This window comes from Bufo bufo, chromosome 1, assembly GCF_905171765.1.
Source record: "Bufo bufo chromosome 1, aBufBuf1.1, whole genome shotgun sequence".
NCBI lineage: Eukaryota > Metazoa > Chordata > Amphibia > Anura > Bufonidae > Bufo > Bufo bufo.
This window is the reverse complement of record NC_053389.1, coordinates 482,077,968-482,097,740: the sequence shown is the minus strand read 5'-3', so window position 1 is coordinate 482,097,740 and position 19,773 is coordinate 482,077,968. Positions and strand designations below refer to the sequence as shown.

Below are 19,773 nucleotides of genomic sequence, written 5' to 3'. Positions count from 1 at the left end.
GTGAACGGCGCCATTTCAGGCCGGCACTTCATGATCCTTGGGGGTTAAAATCATTTTGCCGCGCGCGCGCGGTTCTGCTTCAGAGCGGCAGAGAGGGGGCGGAGCTTCCTACATGCGCTCCGCTACTTCCGGGTTCATCGCACAGTGCTGCGTGGAATCCTCTCTGCAGTGCGATCCGAAGCCGGTGCTGCTGCCTCTCCTCCACAGCCTCCTCAGTCTGTTCCCCTTACCGCTGCCGCTTGCATCATCCGGGTCTGGTAGGACTTTTAACCCCCTCCGTGCCACAGTACTGTCGCTTGGGTGTTATCCCCGTTTCTTTCCTTGGGGTCTCCCACTTTAAGTGCAACATCTTTGTTCCACCATGTCAGACCCTTCTGCAGCCGCCAAGCCTTGGTACCATGCCTGTACTGCTTGTAGGGAACCCTTTCCCCGGGGGCAGTCTGATCCGCACTGTACTGCATGCCGGGCTCCACCGCAGCCTCAGTCGCCCGCTGTGTCGCTCCCTGCTGCCTCTGACCCGCCTGACTGGGCTAGATCCCTGTCCCAGGCCGTGGAAAGCCTCACTCATGTCGTGGGCCGCCTAATAGACAGGCCGCCTACCCCGCAGGACGCCACTCTTACTGTCGCGCCCTCCGGGTCCACCGCTTCTGCCGCTGCAGCGGGTTCACTCTCTTTTAGTGACCCCTCCCGAGCTAGGCACTCTCAGAAGCGTATTAGAGTAGAGCGAGCCTCCTCCTCGGATGCCTCCCTCTCCCCGCCACGCGTGCGCACCCAGACGAGCCTCTCCTCTCCAAAGGATTCGCTCTCTGAAGGTGAATTGGCGGTTTCAGATTTGGAAATGGACTCGGCCCTGCCGTCCAAGCTAGCCTCAGCGATGGGTCAACTCATCTCTGATATTCGTGACACCTTTAAGGTGCAGGATGATCCCCCTAGCTCGGACGCAGCTAGCGTCTCATTTATCAGACCCAGGCAGGTCTCAAAAGTCTTTCCAATCCACTCTGATTTCTCCTCTGTGGTGTCTAAGGCTTGGGCTCGCCCGGACGCCCGTTTTGTCAACCCCAAGAAGCTGGACATTTGCTATCCTTTTCCAGCAGATGTCGTGGCCACATGGTCTTCCCCACCCAAGGTGGACCCCCCTGTGGCCCGGCTGTCAAAGAACACGGCCATCCCTGTTCCCGACGGGTCCTCTCTTCAGTCAGCGGAGGACCGTCGCATGGAGACCCTTTCTAAGGGCATTTTTGCTGCCTCCGGTTCTGCTCTCAGACCGGTTTTTGCCTCTGCTTGGGCAGGGAAAGCAATTTCTGCTTGGGGTGCGCAGCTGGAACAGGAGTTGGACTCGGACGTCCCTATCCAGGACCTGCGTTCCTTGGCCCAGCTTATTGTTCGGGCCGGGAATTTTGTTTGTGAGGCCTCCCTTGATGCGGGAGCCCTTATTGCACGCTCCTCCGCCCTGGCAGTTTCCGTCAGGAGGGAGCTCTGGCTGAAGGTTTGGAAAGCGGACGCTGCCTCCAAACGTTCCTTGGCGGGGCTACCGTTTGCGGGTTCCCGCCTTTTCGGGGTCCGCCTAGACGAACTTATTTCGGAGGCCACGGGTGGTAAAAGCACCCATCTTCCTCAACCCCAAGCCAGGGGCGCCCCCCGCGGACGCCCTGGTGCGTCTCGTTTTCGGTCCTCCCGCAGGGCCTCTGGGGCTCCCACCACAGCTGCCGCTTCGGCTCCTCCCCAGGACAAACATAGGAAGCCGTTTTTTTCGGGCGCAGCCCTCCTGGCGCAAGCCGCAGGCTGCCCGCACACCCGCAGCAAAGCAATCCTCTGCCTGAAGGCGCGCCCCCACCCACCCGGGTGGGGGGCCGGCTCCTCCTTTTCAGGGACGTCTGGTTGGCTCACGTCTCCGACGCCTGGGCCCTCGAAATTGTGTGCTCCGGATACAAAATCGAATTTGCATCCTTCCCTCCAGATCGGTTCTTTCGCTCCCGCCCGCCACGGGACCCGAAACGCGCGGTTGCGTTCTCCGCGGCCGTTCAAGCCTTACTGGACAGGGGGGTGATTACCCCCGTTCCTCTAGAGGAAAGGTTCCAAGGGTTCTACTCGAACCTCTTTGTAGTTCCCAAGAAGGGAGGTTCCATGCGGCCCATTTTGGACCTCAAAAAGCTCAACCGTTTTCTCCTCCTTCGACGGTTTCGGATGGAGTCCCTCCGTTCCGCGGTGGCTTCCCTGGAGCAGGGAGATTTCATGTCTTCCATCGATATACAGGATGCCTACCTCCATGTTCCGGTAGCCCGGTGTCACCATCGCTTCCTCCGATTCGCCGTGGGGGACCTCCACTTCCAGTTTGTCGCCCTTCCCTTTGGGCTGGCAACAGCCCCCCGGGTGTTCACCAAGGTCCTGGCCCCGGTTTTGGCCTTACTCCGTTCCAGGGGTGTTTTTCTGCTACCGTACTTGGACGATATCCTCATCAAGGCTCCGTCCCTTTCTCAAGCGGTTGCCAGCGTGGATCTCACTCTAGAGACTCTGACGAGGTTCGGTTGGGTCATCAACTTCCCCAAGTCCTCCCTTCCCCCCTCCAGACAACTGGTCTTCCTGGGAATGCTTTTAGACACGGGAGCGGCGGAGGTACGTCTTCCCTCGGAAAAACGTCTGATCCTCCGTGGGGCGGTTCGGGGTCTCCTTCTCCACCGTCGACCGTCCTTCCGCTTCTGCATGCGGGTCTTGGGGCAGATGGTTGCCTGCTTCGAGGCGATCCCGTTTGCGCAGTTTCACTCCCGCCCTCTCCAACGGGCGATCCTCTCCTCCTGGGACAAATCGCCGCAGTCTCTGGATCATCCCTTCCATCTATCGCCTCCGGTGAGGTCATCTCTCCGCTGGTGGTTACAGTCCCCTCTTCTGGGCAGGTCTTTTCTGCCACTCAACTGGTTGGTGGTTACAACCGATGCCAGTCTCTTGGGCTGGGGAGGCGTGTTTCCTCCCCGATCCGTCCAGGGCATTTGGTCTCCGTTGGAGTCCAAACTCTCGATCAATGTCCTGGAGCTGAGAGCGGCCCTTTTGTCTCTACGACACTGGACTCATCTGTTGAAGGGTCATCCAGTTCGTGTACAATCGGACAATGCCACGGCTGTGGCGTACATAAACCACCAGGGGGGCACTCGCAGCGCTGCTGCAATGAGGGAGGTCTCCAGCATTCTCCGTTGGGCGGAAGCCCACGTCCCGGCCCTATCGGCAATTTTTATTCCAGGGGTGGACAATTGGGCGGCGGACTTCCTCAGTCGCACCACTGTCGACCCCGGCGAGTGGTCTCTTCACCCGGAGGTATTCGAGGCCATTTGCCTTCGTTGGGGCATACCGGACGTGGACCTCATGGCCTCCAAGTTCAATCACAAGGTCCCCGCCTATCTGTCCAGGGCCAGGGATCCGGGAGCTTGCGGAGCCGACGCCCTCGTTCTTCCTTGGCGAGGCTTCGCGCGTCCATACATATTCCCTCCCATCCCACTCCTGCCCAAGGTCCTTCGGAAGATCGCGGCGGAAGGCGTCTCGGTAATTCTGGTCGCTCCGGACTGGCCCCGCCGGTCTTGGTATGCCGACCTCATGCTGCTCCTGGCAGACGCGCCCTGGCCGCTGCCCGCCAGGGAAGATCTTCTCTCTCAGGGACCGATCTTCCACCCGCGTTTAAGGTCCCTACGTTTGATGGCGTGGTTGTTGAGACCACCGTCCTGACACGTAGGGGTTTTTCTGCGGACGTCGTCCGCACCATGATCCGCGCCCGTAAGCCGTCCTCTTCTAGGATCTATTATAGGACCTGGAGGACCTATTTGGGGTTCTGTGCCGATCTGGGGATTCCTCCGCTCCGCTTTTCTCTCCCCACCGTTTTGTCCTTCCTGCAGAGCGGACTTGCCCAAGGTCTGGGTCTTAGTTCTTTGAAGGGTCAGGTGTCTGCGCTGTCCATTTTGTTTCAGCGCCCACTGGCCCCCCTTGGTCCTGTCAAGACCTTCCTTCAGGGCGTGGCTCACGCGGTTCCCCCGTACCGGCCTCCGGTACCGCCCTGGGACCTGAACCTGGTTCTCTCAGCGCTCCAGGCTTCTCCTTTCGAGCCTCTGCGGACGGTTTCCTTGCGACTTCTGTCCTGCAAGGTTATTTTCCTTGTAGCCGTCACCTCTCTTCGGAGGGTGTCCGAATTGGCTGCACTCTCCTGTCTGGAACCTTTCCTAGTGTTCCACCAGGACAAGGTAGTTCTTCGTCCGGTCCCTTCCTTCCTTCCTAAGGTGGTCTCCGCCTTTCATCTGAACGAGGACATCGTTCTCCCCTCTTTGTGTCCTTCCCCTTACCACCCTAGGGAGAGGGAACTTCATCGCCTGGACGTTGTCAGGGCGCTCAAGGTTTACCTGGAGGTAACCAGCTCTTTCAGGCGTACTGACTCGCTCTTTGTGGTTCCGGAGGGGTCGCGCAGAGGGTTGGCGGCATCCAAAGTTGCTATCGCCCGTTTTGTCAAGATGGCTGTTACTGAGGCTTATCTCGCCAAGGGCAAGGTTCCGCCCCTCGGTGTTACCGCTCATTCCACTAGAGCGGTCGGGGCTTCCTGGGCTCAGAGAAATCGGGCTTCTACGGAGCAGATTTGCAAGGCGGCCACTTGGTCCTCCTTGCACACCTTCACCAAGTTCTACAGGGTGCATACTCATGCGTCGGCTGACGCTGCTTTAGGCCGTCTGGTGTTGCAGGCGGCAGTTGATTGATGCCTCCGGTGTTGGTCTAGTTTGTTCTGGTCCCTCCCTTCTGGGACTGCTCTGGAACGTCCCATGGTTTCCTGTGTCCCCCAAGGAATATGGGCGAGAAAAGGAGACTTTTGTATTACTTACCAGTAAAGTCTCTTTCTCGCTCTTCCTTGGGGGACACAGCACCCGCCCTTCATTTGGGTTTACAGTTGTGGTTCCGGCTTGGTTGCCCCCGTTGGGGCTTGACGGTTCTTTTTTCCGGTTGGTGGTTATCTTTCACTACTTGGACACGCAACTGGCAGTCTCTTCTCCAGGCTGAAGGGTATAGCTGATGGAGGAGGGGCTTACAGCTTTCACTTAGTGTCACGCCTCCTAGGGAGCAGAGCTATACCCATGGTTTCCTGTGTCCCCCAAGGAAGAGCGAGAAAGAGACTTTACTGGTAAGTAATACAAAAGTCTCCTTTTTCTGAACAGTATGTTTTTGGCAGCTACTTATGTTGTGCTTTTCTCAGTCTTTTGATGCAGAGCAGAAGCGAGCTGAAAAACAGAGCTTGGAAAATTCTGGTGGTATCTACCAGTACGATAACTATGAGGAAGTTGCAATGGACACAGACAGTGAAACAAATTCTCCAGGTAATTTTTTTATATTTTTTTTTTCTTGGAGCAGTTTTATATATGTACAGGCTTTGATGCCTGCCACAGTGATGTTCCTAGGAACACACCGAATCTTCCATAGGCTGCAATGGTAATTAATTGCAACCTATGGATAATAATCACATCTTCAAGTCTTTTAGGCAAGTGGTTAAAGTCCCTCTATCGCCGCATGACTTTCTACGTTCGAGCGGTAGGCTCTTATCTGTAACCCGACGTATAAAAGCGTCCGGTTACATAGCGATCTGCTGGCGGTCCATGCCGCCGCAGATGGATGTGACCATGCTGTCATTAGACAGCTGCAGTCACGGGGAGAAGTCCGGAAGCCAGCTGGAGCGGTCTGGCTTAATACACGCTGCCGGCAGAGAGCGCTTTTTCTTATGTAAGAGCGCCACATGCTGGCTTTAAAATAAAATGTCAGGCTGGGAATTAACATCTTCTTGCCTTGACTTAAAATGTCCAAATTTACCCCAGATGAAAACATAAAAAAAATGGCACTTTGAAGGGGCTTGTAACGTTTTGCCGCTGTACAACAGTTTTCTGGCAGTACGGTGCCATAGAACCAGCCGCCAAAATGCTCTCCAGTCTTTTGAAGTCTTGCGGTGGGCCCAGCCAGTAGATAAATTACATTAATAGTGTCCATTATAAGGGTACAATTGTACGGGAATGGTTTGAGATGTTTAGTCTTAAAAATTCTCGCCCATATTCATTGGCGGACACAGGAACCGTGGGTATAGCTATGTCCTCTAGGAGGTGTTGACACTAGTAAACGCTGTTAGCTCCTCCCCTGGCAGCTATACCCCTTCCAGCCTGGAGAGAGAGCTTCAGTTTTTTCTAGTGTCAATAGCTCCTGAAGATTTTTTTTTTCATAAATTTTTATTTTTATTTTTTTCCCCTATTTTTCTGGTGGGGAAACGGTGATCGCCTAGCCTCCCTGTTTTCCCGGGGGAGCACGCCAGCATTGGTCTGCCACGCTGCCTCCACCCCCAAAAGAAGACAAGGGGACCAGGGCAGCCTCACTCCCCTGCATCCCCCCAGCGGAAGGGTCACCCATCCAAGTCCCTCTTCCAGCTTCCTGCCACTACGGTGCCAGTAGCTGAAGGGGTGACCCTGCTGGAAGAAGAGGAAGGGTGAAGATGGCGGCTGGACAGTAAGTGATGCTTACTCCTACACCCCCCCCCCCCCCGGCGGTTTGGCTGTACTGTTTCTCCTCCACCCCCCTCCCTCTCTGGAAGAAGCACCGCGGCCAATATCTCCGGTCTCATGCTGACCGACCGGCGGGGTGTTTTATTATCAGCGCCTTGCGCTGAGACAGAGGAGCACATTTAGTTGGGAGGGGGCGGAGCCTATCGACGCTTCGGACTGTGGGTGCATTCGAAGCGGCAAAACTCCGGGTACAAGTTAGGGAAGGTGGCGGTTCTTTACTCCCTCCGCATATGAACGGGCGGCAGCCTGTTTCTGGCGCTGCCTTTGCAACAGGGTCTACTTCCGACACTGCGGGGGTTAATAGACGGTGCGCGCACCGCTGCGGCACTGAGTGAGCATACAGGACCTGAGGAGGCTGGGCCTTCTCTTCCAGCCACAGCGCTCAGACATATTTCTCGGACGGCGTCTCCTGGTCCTGGTAGGAACTGTTGCTTTTCTCCTCAGGTCACTGTATCCCTCCAGCCTCAGGGTATCTCCTGGAAACATCATGTCTGATCTCTCCGGGGTTCTTCTGCGGCCAATAGCTCTCCATTATGCTTGCGCTATGTGTCAGGCAAAATTCCCTTGCGGTCAACAGGATTCTGTCTGCAATGCTTGTCAGACGCCCAGGCGCGACCCCCCTCCTCCCCCCCCCCCCCCCCCCCCCCCCCCCCCCCCTTCAGCTCATACCGCTGCTCCCCCTCTGGCATCTGAGTTACCGGATTGGGCTAGAACGCTCTCTCAAGCGGGGGAAAACCTTGCTTAAATCTCCCAATCCACCCTATCTATAGTGGGTCCCTTGGTTGAGAATCCGCCACCAGCACAGGCTGCACCTCCCTCAGATGCACCCTCCAGAGCTTCTTGCTCGGGCAACCCCGACACGGCCCCCCTCCTCCCAGGGGGTGTTTTCTCGCCATAATGATTTTTCGGCTGTGGTTTCCAAGGCTTGGGAACACCCAGACATGCGTTTTTCCGCCCCCAAAAAACTGGACATCCTATATCCTTTTCCAGCGGATTGTGTTTCCACGTGGGCATCCCCACCTAAGGTGGACCCACCAGTGGCATGGCTCGCCCAAAATATAGCTATTCCTGTAGCCGTTGGATCCTCCCTTCAGTCAGCTGAAGATCGTCGGTGGAATCCTTGACAAAGTCCCTCTTTGTTGCTACAGGGTCAGCCCTTAGGCCCGTGTTCGCCTCCGTGTGGGTGGCAAAGGCGATCTCTGAGTGGGGTAGCCAGCTGGACCAGGACTTGGTGTCTCCAATCCTTGGTGCAGCTGATCATCCAGGCGGGGAAGTTCCTCTGCGAGGGGTCCTTGGACGCTGGCGCCCTCATCGTGCGCTCTTCGGCGCTTGCGGTCACCTTATGCCGCGAGCGTTGGCTGAAGGTGTGGGCAGTGGACGCGACTTCCAAACGTTTTTTAGTCTGACTTCCCTTTGCCGGCGCCCATCTTTTTGGTTCTTGGCTGGAGGTCACGGGAGGCAAGAGCACCCATCTTCCAAAGCCTTGAGTCAAGCGGGCCTCTCCCGTTAGGGGTTCCTCACGTGGCAGGCCCTTTCGTCGATTCGCTAGTTCCTGCCCCGCGACAAGCTCTTCCGCTGGGGGAGGCGGGTTTACTTCTCAAGATCGAAGCAAGAAACCGTCCTTTCGGGCACAGCCCTCCTGGCATCCCAGAAATCCGTCCGCTCAACCTCCTGCGGCTAAGCAGTCCTAAGCCTGAAGGTGTACCCCCGCCCAACAGGGTGGGGGGCCTCCTCCTCCTCTTCCAGGACATCTGGCGGGCCCACGTCTCCGACGCTTGGGCACTCGAGATTGTATCCTCAGGATACGTGATCGAGTTCCTGTGTCTTCACCCCCCGACAGGTTTTTTCAATCCAGTCTTCCACGGGACCCCAAGCGGGCGGCCGCCTTCTCCCAGACCATTCAGTCCCTTCTTGATTGGGGAGTCATCTCTCCTGTTTCCCCAGAAGAAAGGTTCAAGGGGTTCTATTTAAACCTTTTTGTGGTCCCCAAAAAGGAGGGCTCGTGCGCCCAATCCTGGACCTCCAAACTACTAAACCAGTTCCTCCATCTCCAGCGGTTTCGAATGGAATCCCTTCGTTCCGTAATGGCTTCTCTGGAGCAGGGGGAATTCCTTTTGGCCGTAGATATCCAGGATGCATACCTCCACGTTCCCATTGCGCGGAGTCACCAGCACTTCCTGAGGTTTGCGATAGGAGACTATCAATACCAGTTTGTCGCCCTCCTGTTCAGACTGGCAACTGCACATCGGGTCTTCACAAAAATCCTGGCCCCTCTTCTCGCCCTGCTCCGTTCCGGAGGCATCTTCCTTATGCCTTATCTGGACGACATCCTCATCAAGGCCCCCTCCTTTGCTCAGGCGTCGAGCAGCGTGCGGATCGCATTGACAGCCCTTGCACGTTTCGGGTGGTTGGTCAACCTGCAGAAGTCATCTCTGACCCCCTCCAGACAATTGGTCTTTCTGGGTATGCTTCTAGACACGGATGCGGCACAGATTCGCCTTCCTCCGGACAAGCGACTGGCCTTACACCGCTCCGTGAGGGTTCTTCTCGACTGCAGACTTCCGTCCATTTGACTCTGCATTAGGACGTTAGGGAAGATGGTCGCCTGTTTCGAGGAAATTCTCTTTGCCCAGTTCCACTCTCGCACGTTCCAGAGAGCGATCCTGTCCTCCTGGGACAAATCTTTCGAGAGCCTGGACTATCCCATCCGCCTCTCTCCTCAGGTGAGGTCGTCCCTTTGTTGGTGGCTGTCGGTTCCAGTTCTGGGAAGGTCCTTCCGATCTCCTGGACGGTTGTAACCACGACGCCAGTCTGCTAAGTTGGGGAGGAGTGTTCCCTCCCAGGAAAGTCCAGGAGCTCAGGGCGATTCTTCTATCCCTCCGGCAGTGGACCCACTTCCTGAGGGGTCGCCCCGTCAGAGTCCAGTCGGACAACGCCACGGCGGTGACGTACATCAACCACCAAGGGGGAACACGCAGCCTCGCGGTGATGCAGGAATCAGCCAAGATCTTACGGTGGGCGGAGGCTCATGTACTGGCAATTTCAGCGATCTACATCCTGGGTGTGGCGAACTGGACTGCGGACTTCCTCAGCAGGACCACGATGGATCCGGGCGATATCTCTACGTCGGGGTCGCCCCGGCGTGGACTTGATGGCCTCAAGGCTCGATCGGAAACTTCCCACCTTCCTCTCCAGCGCAAGGGATCCGGAAGCTTGCGGCATGGATTCCCTGATCTCCCCTTGGCAGGGTTTTCCCCCTCCTGCCCAGGGTTCTACGGAAAATCAGGATGGAGGGCATTCCGACGATCCTCGTCGCCCCAGATTGGCTTCATCGCGCTTGGTACGCTGACCTCGTTCTCCTTCTGGGAGATGTTCCTTTGTCACTGCCACTCAGAGATGACCTGCTTTCGCAGGGACTGGTCTTCCATCAGCATTTAAGGTCTCTTTGTTTGACGACGTGGCCATTGAAAACGCCATTCTAAAGCGAAGAGGTTTTTCGGCGGATGTTATCTGCACTATGATTCAGGCAAGGAAGCCTGCTTTGTCCAGGATCTATTACAGGACCTGGAGGTCCTTCCTGGGTTTCTGTGAAAGTCAAAACATTCCTCCTCCTCTTCGTTTTTCTCTCCCCACGGTCCTGTCCTTTCTTCAATCAGGGTTGGACCTTGGTCTGGCTCTTAGCTCTTTGAAGGGTCAGGTCTCAGCGCTTTCCATCTTTTTCTAGCGCCCTCTGGCCTGTAAGGATTATTATTTTATTTATTTTTTAGGTAGTGGCACATACGGTTTCTCCGTACCGTCGTCCTTTACAGCCTTGGGATCTGAATTTAGTCCTCTTAGCGCTCCAGGCTTCCCCCTTTGAGCCCCTGCGGTAGATTTCTCTCCGACTCCTGTCCTGGAAGGTGGTTTTCCTTGTAGCTATCACTTCCATCAGACGGGTGTCTGAGTTGGCGGCGCTCTCTTGTAGAGAATTCTTCTTGGTTCTTCATAAGGATGAAGCGGTTCTCTGACCCGTTCCTTCCTTTCTTCTGAAGGTGGTCACCGACTTCCATATCAACGAGGAAATTGTCCTTCCCTCACTGTGTCCCTCTCCTTCACACCCTAAGGAAAAGGAGTTGCACCATTTGGATGTTGTCAGAGCTCTGAAGATCTATTTAGCAGCCTCCGCTCCCTTCCGCCGTATGGACTCCCTTTTTGTCCTTCCGGAAGGTCCTCGCAAAGGATTGGCAGTCTCCAAGGTGGCAATCGCACGTTGGAATCGGGCTGCAATTGTGGAGGCTTACTGCGCCTGGGACAGAATTCCCCCCCTTAGGTGTCATGGCTCACTCCACCAGAGCGGTGGGCGCATCTTGGGCTCGGAGGAATCGCTCTTCGGCTGCTCAGTTGTGTAAGGTGGCTACTTGGTCCTCCCTACACACATTCACAAAATGTTACCAGGTGCATATTTAAGCATCGGCGGACGCTATCTTAGGCCGCATGCTCTTGCAAGCGGCAGTTTCTTAGATGCCTGCAGGGACGATTGCTTCCATGGGTCTGTGGTTTTTCCCTCCCTGTGGACTACTTTTGGACGTACCACGGTTCCTGTGTCCCCCAATGAATATGGGTGAGAAAAGGAGATTTTTGTATAACTTACCAGTAAAATCTTTCTTGCTTTTCATTGGGGGACACCGTACCCACCCAGTATTGTTGTTCAACCACAGTTGTGGCTGTTGCTGGTTAGAACCCCGTTGGGTTTTTGGCATGGTTGGTGTTCCACTTTTTTTTTTTTTTTTTTTTTTCTTGGTTGGCTTGCTTCTCCTACTGCTTGTACACAAACTGAAGCTCTCTCTCCAGGCTGGAGGGGGTATAGCTGCCAGGGGAGGAGCTAACAGCTTTATCTAGTGTCAACGCCTCCTAGAGGACATAGCTATACCCACGGTTCCTGTGTCCCCCAATGAAGAGCGAGAAAGAGATCTTACTGGTAATTTAAGGAAAAAAGGAGATTTTTGTATAACTTATTATTTAAAAAAAAATATTATATCCATCATCTAATGGCACAAAAGAAAGGTCTAAGGTGTTCCGAGAAAAATATCAAATACTTGTAGGCTCTCAGCGCGTGCCATGTTCTCCTCAGCAGCACAGGGGAGAAGGAGGCTCTACCCTCCCTCCTCTCCCCCCCCCCCCCCCGATGCCCCAGCAGTGTAATCCTGGGGCTCCGATCGGTTACCATGGCAGCCAGGACGCTACTGAAGCCCTGGCTGCCATAGTCAGCAGGGAGAGTGTGAAGTCCTATTCACCCTAATAGAGATCTATTAAGCCTCATTCACACGTCAGTGTTTCTTTGATATGTGCTGTACGTGTTCGCCACAGACATCACACGTCCCTATTAATTTTAATGTGTGTATTCCGACATCTGTGTTCTAGCACGGTCCGTGGATTCGTGTTTTTAGCACGGATGCATGCTTGATTTTGTCCGTGTTCACGGATCCATTATGTCCATTATAGTCTATGGGTCTGTGAAAAACACAGATGCCATCCGTGTTTCACCGATCATTAAGAAGAGATGCTTTGAAAATTATTTTTCAGTGTCAGTGAAACACTGACCCAACGTGTATCCTTCACGGATGCATCACTGACCACCTTCTCACGGCTTTGAACACAGATGTATGAATGAGGCTTTAGGGTGAATAGGACAAGGGATGAAAAGATTAAGTTTAAATCACCCCCTTTCCCAATTTTACATATAAAATATATAAACAATAAATAAACATATTACATATCGCCACGCCCAAAAAAGTGTGAACTATTAAAATATTTAAAAAATCTCCTATGCGGTGAACGCCGTAACAGAAAAAATAAATAAATAAAAAACGCGCAATTGGCCATTTTTTTTAAATTTTTTTGTCACATTGTCCCCCCAAAAAATAGGATCGGACTGTTCGATTATGGGCCGGATGTTCCATAAAATGCGGAATACACGCTGCTTTGCTTTTTTGGTGGTTTTTATTTTTTTTCGTGTGGTATTGCTTTGTATCGAGTATTGCAATACTTCTTTGTGGTATTGAAATCGAATCAAAATTTTGGTATCGTGACAACCCTATATTTATATATTAATAGCGATCACTATGTACCAAAATGCCCATACTGTTAAAGGGCATCTGATGGAGGAGTGTGATGTCAGGTTTTGGGCATATACATTCCTGCTAAATGTGTATTATTATCTTATGCCTAGGGGCCTCCCCTTCGAGATCACCTTATTTTCCTGGAAATTCAATAGGATGTGTGCCATCAGTGTTATGTGTAACAGAGCAGTTCCCTTCACAAGTTTGGGTAAGTTTCATTGGCATAAGGGCGAATTCTGAATGCTGTGACATATGAATACACTCCATACACAGTCCCACTAAAATATGCTTCTTTTTACAGCCTTCCCCTTGTGAGGGCTCAATATACGATCCAGTCATTTCGAAAAGTTCTCCAGAAGTGCCACTGCCGCCTCCCCCACTTCCACCCGAGGAACCTGAGCAGCCTCCTAAACCTCCATTTGCAGATGAAGAGGAGGAAGAGGAAATGCTGCTGCGTGAGGAGCTTCTGAAGTCTTTGGCCAACAAAAGGGCTAACAAAGCAGAGGTATTAAGCTGGGGGATGAGTGGGCAATAAGGGGCTGTCCCAACACTACAACTTCCTTTCCAGCTCCTCAGTACCCATCTGCCTGTATATACCCCATTTTTGAACATAATTTTATTGGTTGTAAGTAGAAATGTTTTTATTTTGTAGGAACAAACCAGCCAGCCTCCATCACCACCTCTCACCAATATCATGCCTGTCCCAAGAATTACTCTGACGTCAGCAAATGTTAATACTGCCACACATCGGAAAACGACCACTCAGATAGTACGAGTTCTGAGACCCATCAGGCATGTGATAAAGGTATGCACTTCTCGAACAGCTAGCTTTATTCATGGACAGGACACCTGCCTACAACTGAGATGTGTGGAGTTACATTTTAGTCTGAAACAAATGTAACGTGCTGTGAAAGGAAAGACATTTCCTTCATGTTCTCATTTGGTCGCCATACAGTGTTCCTGATGGATTTAGTGCAATACTTATGTTTCACCGTACAGAAGCTGGAGAATGATGTTCTCCATCAGACAGACGGCGAGCTCTCCAGCCGCACTCGCTCTCCAACGATCTTCTAAGCTGGTTTTTGATCACATTCGAGTACAGCTTTGGTCATCAGTCAACTTAGACGTTCTTTCAGAAGATGTGACAAGGGCTGGAGACTCAGCCATCATGCAGCAAGATGACGGATTTAGTACAGCGTTCTGCAGCTGCTTTGTCTTGTGAAATCTAGCTGCTAAACAAAGCAAAATTTTGAATAAAAATCTATCGCTAAAACTTTTTTGTAGACAAATGCATGGAAAGCAGTCATAAAAATACTGCTCCAAATGTGCCCATAGATAGCTGTGAGGGTAATTACCCCTGCGTCTGATTATGGGTTCCAAATTCAAATAGTGTAATGTGCACAGAGAAGGCTGATACACGCAATGGTTGTAATCAGTAATCTGCTTTATTGTAACATTAGCACATAATCTTATACCATAATTATTGGTAGACTCCCAACAGCCGTGCGTCACATAAACCACAAAAAGACAGAAGAAATGAAACCTTTAGCAGAAAGAGGATCTTAAACTTAGAACAGCAGAAACTAGCATTTATACAAATAGAACAGGAGGGGGGGAGGTTTTCAGCTGACAATTGTCTAACATTTTGATAACCTCTAATTGAACTCTGGTTCAGATAGAACTCCATCTTGTATATCCTATACCTATCTCTCACAATAGCCTTTGAAGGCAATGTGTCAGCTCAAAACAAAACCTCGAACCAGAGTAAGTGGTGTATAGTGTAAGTGGTGGTTGAGATGATTCCTTTTCGAGTCCTCTCTATTACATGCGTGAGTTAGTCTACTTTCACACTCGCGTTTTGGCTTTCCGTTCAGGGCTCTCACAAGCGGTCCAAAACGGGTCAGTGTGGCCCTAATGCATTCTGAATGGATAAGGATCCGCTCAGAATGCATCAGTTTGGCTCCGTTCCGGCTCCATTCCGCTTTGGAGGCGGACACTACAACACTGCTTGCAGCGTTTTGGTGTCCGTCTGATGAAACTGAGCCAAGCGGATCCGTCCTGACACAATGTAAGTCAATGGGGACGGATCCATTTTCACTGGCACAATAGAAAACTGATCCGTCCTCCATTGACTTTCAGTGGTGTTCAAGACGAATCCGTCTTGGCTATGTTAAAGATAATACAAACCGATCCGTTCTGAACGGATGCAGACACTCGTATTATCTGGACGTATCCGCACAAAACGCCAGTGTGAAAGTAGCCTTAAGGAGCCCTCTCAATGCATGTTACTGCTGGTTTGTGGGATCACAGCATCAGGATGCAAGCGAGTATGAAGATAGAAATTACATAACCGGACTCGGCGTCAGTTACACTATACAGCGCTTAATCTACTTTGTGGGATGTTTTAGAGCTGTCAGATTCCCTCTAAGGCCAAATTGTAGTGCATGTGCATTTAAAACATGAGCGCAAAATACTAACGGTTCCTATTTATAAGAACTGTCCATTCATATGGCATTGATCATGGCATTGATCATGTACACAAAGTTAATACAATTCACTTACTAATGTATTGTGATTGTCTATATTGCGTCATTTGCTGGCCAGATTCATTTTCCCATCACATTATACACTGCTCGTTTCCAGGAGTCATGACCACTGCCACAGCATAGATGCAAGATGGCTGTGCTTGCGCACTATTGGAAAAATCTCAGGCTTATGTGCACTCCCACAGTCCTGGATATCGGAGTACAAGCACGACCACTGCTGGATTGTAGGGTGGTCATAACCCCTGGCTACAAGCAGTGTATAATGTGATGGAAAAATGAATCCAGCCAGCAAAGGAGACAATATGGACAATCTCAGTACATTAGTAAGTGCCTTGTAGTAACTTTCTCTACATTATAAATGCCATTTACTGAAGTGACACAACCCCTTATGAAAGCTCAGATGTACTCTTTCCTTCTGACTTTGTTGAATCTTACTGTATGTATATCTTAATTGTGTAATTGACTTCTGTTGCATCCAACATGGTCGTACATATCATATGATTATTTAATTTTTTTGTCTCAAAAGCTTCCAAAGCACAAATCAGTAGTTGTTACTCTGAATGCGTCGGACGACAGCGAATCTGATGCAGAGCTACACAGTCCAGGAGTCGGTGTTTTTGGAGGCCTCGAGTCTATGATCAAAGAAGCCAGAAGAACTGCCGAAGTGAGAAATCATTAAAATGCCTTGTGTGTGGAAAACAAATCTGGTGATATAGGTAGATGAAGACATAGAGTGATCTAGAGGTAGAGGCGAAAGAGTATTTACTTGGTTATATCAAGTTCCCTGTCCACAGAATAGAGGATAACCATTAGATCTGTAGAGGTCTGGCCGCTGTTTCCATGGAGGCACCATACCCTACGGGGCCTCCAGCACTGAAGGGAGTGGCAGGTCGATCATGTACCATGCTTCCCTATTCATTTCTGTGGAACTGCTGAAAATAGCCAGGTGCTGTATCTCCAGCAGTCCTACAGAGATGAATGGCACAGCAGTGAACATGCTGCTCTATTCATTTCGTGGAGCCATGTGGGTGGGATACAAACCTCCTGTTCTTATAATCAATGGGGCCCCAGTAGCTGGTCCCCCTAATACTGTTATAAACAATGTCGTCCACGCTCCAAAAGTGAGGTGGAGGCATGCCTGAACCAAAATGTGATGCATCTCCAGGCAGTCTGTGCACCTAGATTGTAACATGCTCCAGTCCCTGACTGGAAGTAGATCAGTCTTCATTTACCCCCTGAAAACTGTTAGAAATGTTAGAGAATTTGCCAGGGCTGATGGCCCAGCCCCCCCAATTTTGAGGGCGTGCATAATAACCCTGTGCCAAAATTTTTTGTCACACGGGCAGTTTAGAAAGTCGTGAAACAGGATCACCCAGTGAACGAGTATTAGCACCTTTTACACAAGTGAATTGATGCTATGTAAAAGAACCTCAACCCTGTAAGCTGCTATCTCACTGTAAGGCTCCATTCACACGTCCGTGCTGTGTTGCGGATCCGCAACACACCCGCCCTGCACCCATGTAGAAATGCCTATTCTTGTCCGCAGCTGCGGACATGATTAGGACATGTTCTATCTTTTGCAGAGCTGTGGACCCGAAGATCGGGGCCGCGCTCCGCAAATGTGGATGCGGACAGCACACTGTGTGCTGTCCGCCTCCATTCCGTCCCCATAGAAAATGAATAGGTCCGCACCCGTTCCGCAAAATTGCGGAACGGATGCGGACCCATTTGCGGGCGTGGACCCTAATAAAAATGCAAGCCGTAGACAGAAAACAAAGTTCCAATGCTCCATGCTGATCGGTATAGTGCGCATGCTGCATCCTAATGCATGTGAACTATATTACTGCAGCTTTTAGTTTTCTTCATGCTCTTTTCACACACTAGCAAATGTTTTAGACACCATTCTTTATCTGTTCTTACCTTTTACTTTATACTTTTGAGTTGATTTAAGATGTATTTCTAGGCATCTAAACCAAAAGCACCTTCTAAATCTGAAAAAGAAAATGACCCCATGAGGACCCCGGAAGCTTTGCCAGATGACAAGAAAATGGAGTATCGTCTGCTAAGAGAAGAGATTGCCAAGTAAGGCCATAGGACCCACACAGCTTTTTAAATGCATACTGTTGTATAGAATGGCATAGTCTATTCTGGTATTCTCTTTTACTCATATACTGGTCAGATGACAGCCAAAAGGACACTTTTTTTGGCTGCTTTTGTTACATGATTTAACAGCCTTACAGTGGTATCCAGCTAATCTTTTGTTGCTTTGTCAGTTCCAGCTTGTATACGTACTATTAAAGATGTTTATTGTGTTTTTTGTGTAGCCGAGAAAAGCAGAAACTCTTAAAAATAGACCAGTCAAAAGCAAGCTTATCTCCAACCAATTCTGACATGGAAGCAGACGGCAACAGAAGACTTGTTAAAGACCTAAAAGTGACTGAGGCTGAATCAAGACACATGAAACAGAGGTATGTCACCAAGATTTAGTGGTGAGCAATCTGTCATTTTTCTTTGATAAAATCATGGGTAAGAAATACTTTTGTTCACGTATTTCATAAGATTACTTAATTGCATTCTGTGAACTGAGGTATGTAGCTGGGTAACACACATTTAAAAGCTAAAGCACATGTAATAAAATAAAACCCACCCAAATCTCCTGCCAATGCAGCAGTGATGCTCCAGTGGTCTCCTGACTATCTTTGTTTAGATCCTGGTGGGAGTGATGCGATCGGCACCTAAACAATGCAATCAATCACATAATTACACCCAGAATGCAAACCGAGACCAGTGGGGACCACCAGAGAATTGGCACTGGAGTCGGCAGGCATTTAATAACAGGGGACTACTGTTTTTTTTTTTTTGTGGTAACAAATCTGTGGCTTATGAGCCTACTCTTAGGCTGGTTTCACACGGGCGTTGCGGGAAAATGTGCGGGTGCGTGGCGGGAACACCCGCGATTTTAAAACATTGTAATGCGTTTTGCACTCGCGTGAGAAAAATCACGCATGTTTGGTACCCAAACCTGAACTTCTTCACAGAAGTTCAGGTTTGGGTTAGGTGTTGTGTAGATGTTATTATTTTCCCTTATAACATGGTTATAAGGGAAAATAATAGCATTCTGAAAACAGAATGCTTAGTAGGTGATCAATTGAGGGTTAAATTAAAAAAAAAAAAATTAACTCCCCTTCTCCTCTTGTTCGCGTAGTTCCTCGTCTCTTCTTTACTTCTTTAATGATGAGCTGTGGGCTAAAGGACCTTTGGTGACGTCAGATCACATGCTCCAATCAGATGGCTAGGACCTGTGATTGGAGCATGTGATCTGACATCACCACAGGTCTTAGCCGGTAGTTCATCTTTTAAGAAGTAAAGAAGAGACCGGGAACTACGCGAACAAGAGGAGAAGGTGAGTTAATTTTTTTATTTTTTTTTAACCCTCAATTGATCACCTACTAAGCATTCTGTATTCAGAATGCTATTATTTTCCCTTATAACCATGTTATAAGGGAAAATAATACAGTGAATAGTCACCTAGCAACCATGCGTGAAAATCGCACCACATCCGCACTTGCTTGCGGATGCTTGCGATTTTCAACCAACCCCATTCACTTCTATGGGGCCTGCGTTGCGTGAAAAACGCAGAATATAGAACATGTGCGTTGCGTGAAAATCGCAGCAAGTGATGCATGAAAATCACCGCTCCTGTGAACAGCCCCATAGAAATGAATGGGTCGGTATTCAGTGCGGGTGCAATGTGTTCACCTCGCGCATCGCATCCGCACGGAATACTCGCCCGTATGAAAGGGGCCTTAGAGTTCCTCCTTCTGTGTATCCTATAAGGAGGGTGAACGGATACTTTTCTTGGTTTCATTCTATAAAAATTTCTCATTGCAAGTGGAATTTTAGACTAGATTGAATGTAATAGCGGTTCTCCGGGTATACTGCATTTTACCAAGTGCCTGCGATTGGACAGCGCTACAGCCAGGGGAGAAGCCCACAGAGAGAGACTGCGTCTCCTCCCTATTGCTCCGATGCTCAGTATTAGCATACTGAGTGCAAAATTTGCAGGGTGGCAGCACAGCGGGGGGGGGGGGGTACAGATATTTATATCACACACTACAAACCAATGAAAGGTCCTCTTTAAGGCCAGTTTCACATGAACTTATTCCCATGTAAGTGCCATGTTTACCACCATTGGTCTGCTGGCCTGTACACTCAGCATCATGTGAGTACAGGATAGAAGCCCTGAGGCCAGGCAGGACTTCACGCCATCAGAGCTTACAATGATTTATCTGTGGGCTCACGAAATGCAACCGAACATATTTCTGAGACATAACATGCTCATGTGAAACTGGACAAATGTTTGGATTATTATTATTATTTTTTTTTACATTAATGTTTACTTGAATAAGAAGATGGCTCTGTGGCACTCACTCAAAGGGGTTGTCCCATCTCACAGTTTCCGTGGTGGCATGGGAATAAGCTGGCCTCAGGTGGCTGGGTTTATTCAAACAGCCGAACTGGTTTGAGCTCCTCTTTTTTTCCCCCTAACCCTCATTGTAGAGAATGGGA

General features: G+C 50.4%; 1 protein-coding gene across 2 annotated transcripts in view; it reads left to right on the top strand.

Moving 5' to 3' along the window:
- ZFC3H1 (zinc finger C3H1-type containing) overlaps positions 1-19,773 on the top strand; it is a 74,352-nt gene that overhangs the window by 19,675 nt on the left and 34,904 nt on the right. For both annotated transcript variants that reach the window (XM_040409930.1, XM_040409940.1), the window contains exons 6-12: positions 5,216-5,336; positions 12,769-12,866; positions 12,960-13,163; positions 13,311-13,463; positions 15,731-15,868; positions 17,168-17,286; positions 17,529-17,672. In XM_040409930.1, coding sequence (XP_040265864.1) covers positions 5,216-5,336; positions 12,769-12,866; positions 12,960-13,163; positions 13,311-13,463; positions 15,731-15,868; positions 17,168-17,286; positions 17,529-17,672 — 977 coding nt within the window. The remainder of the gene's footprint in view (positions 1-5,215; positions 5,337-12,768; positions 12,867-12,959; positions 13,164-13,310; positions 13,464-15,730; positions 15,869-17,167; positions 17,287-17,528; positions 17,673-19,773) is intronic.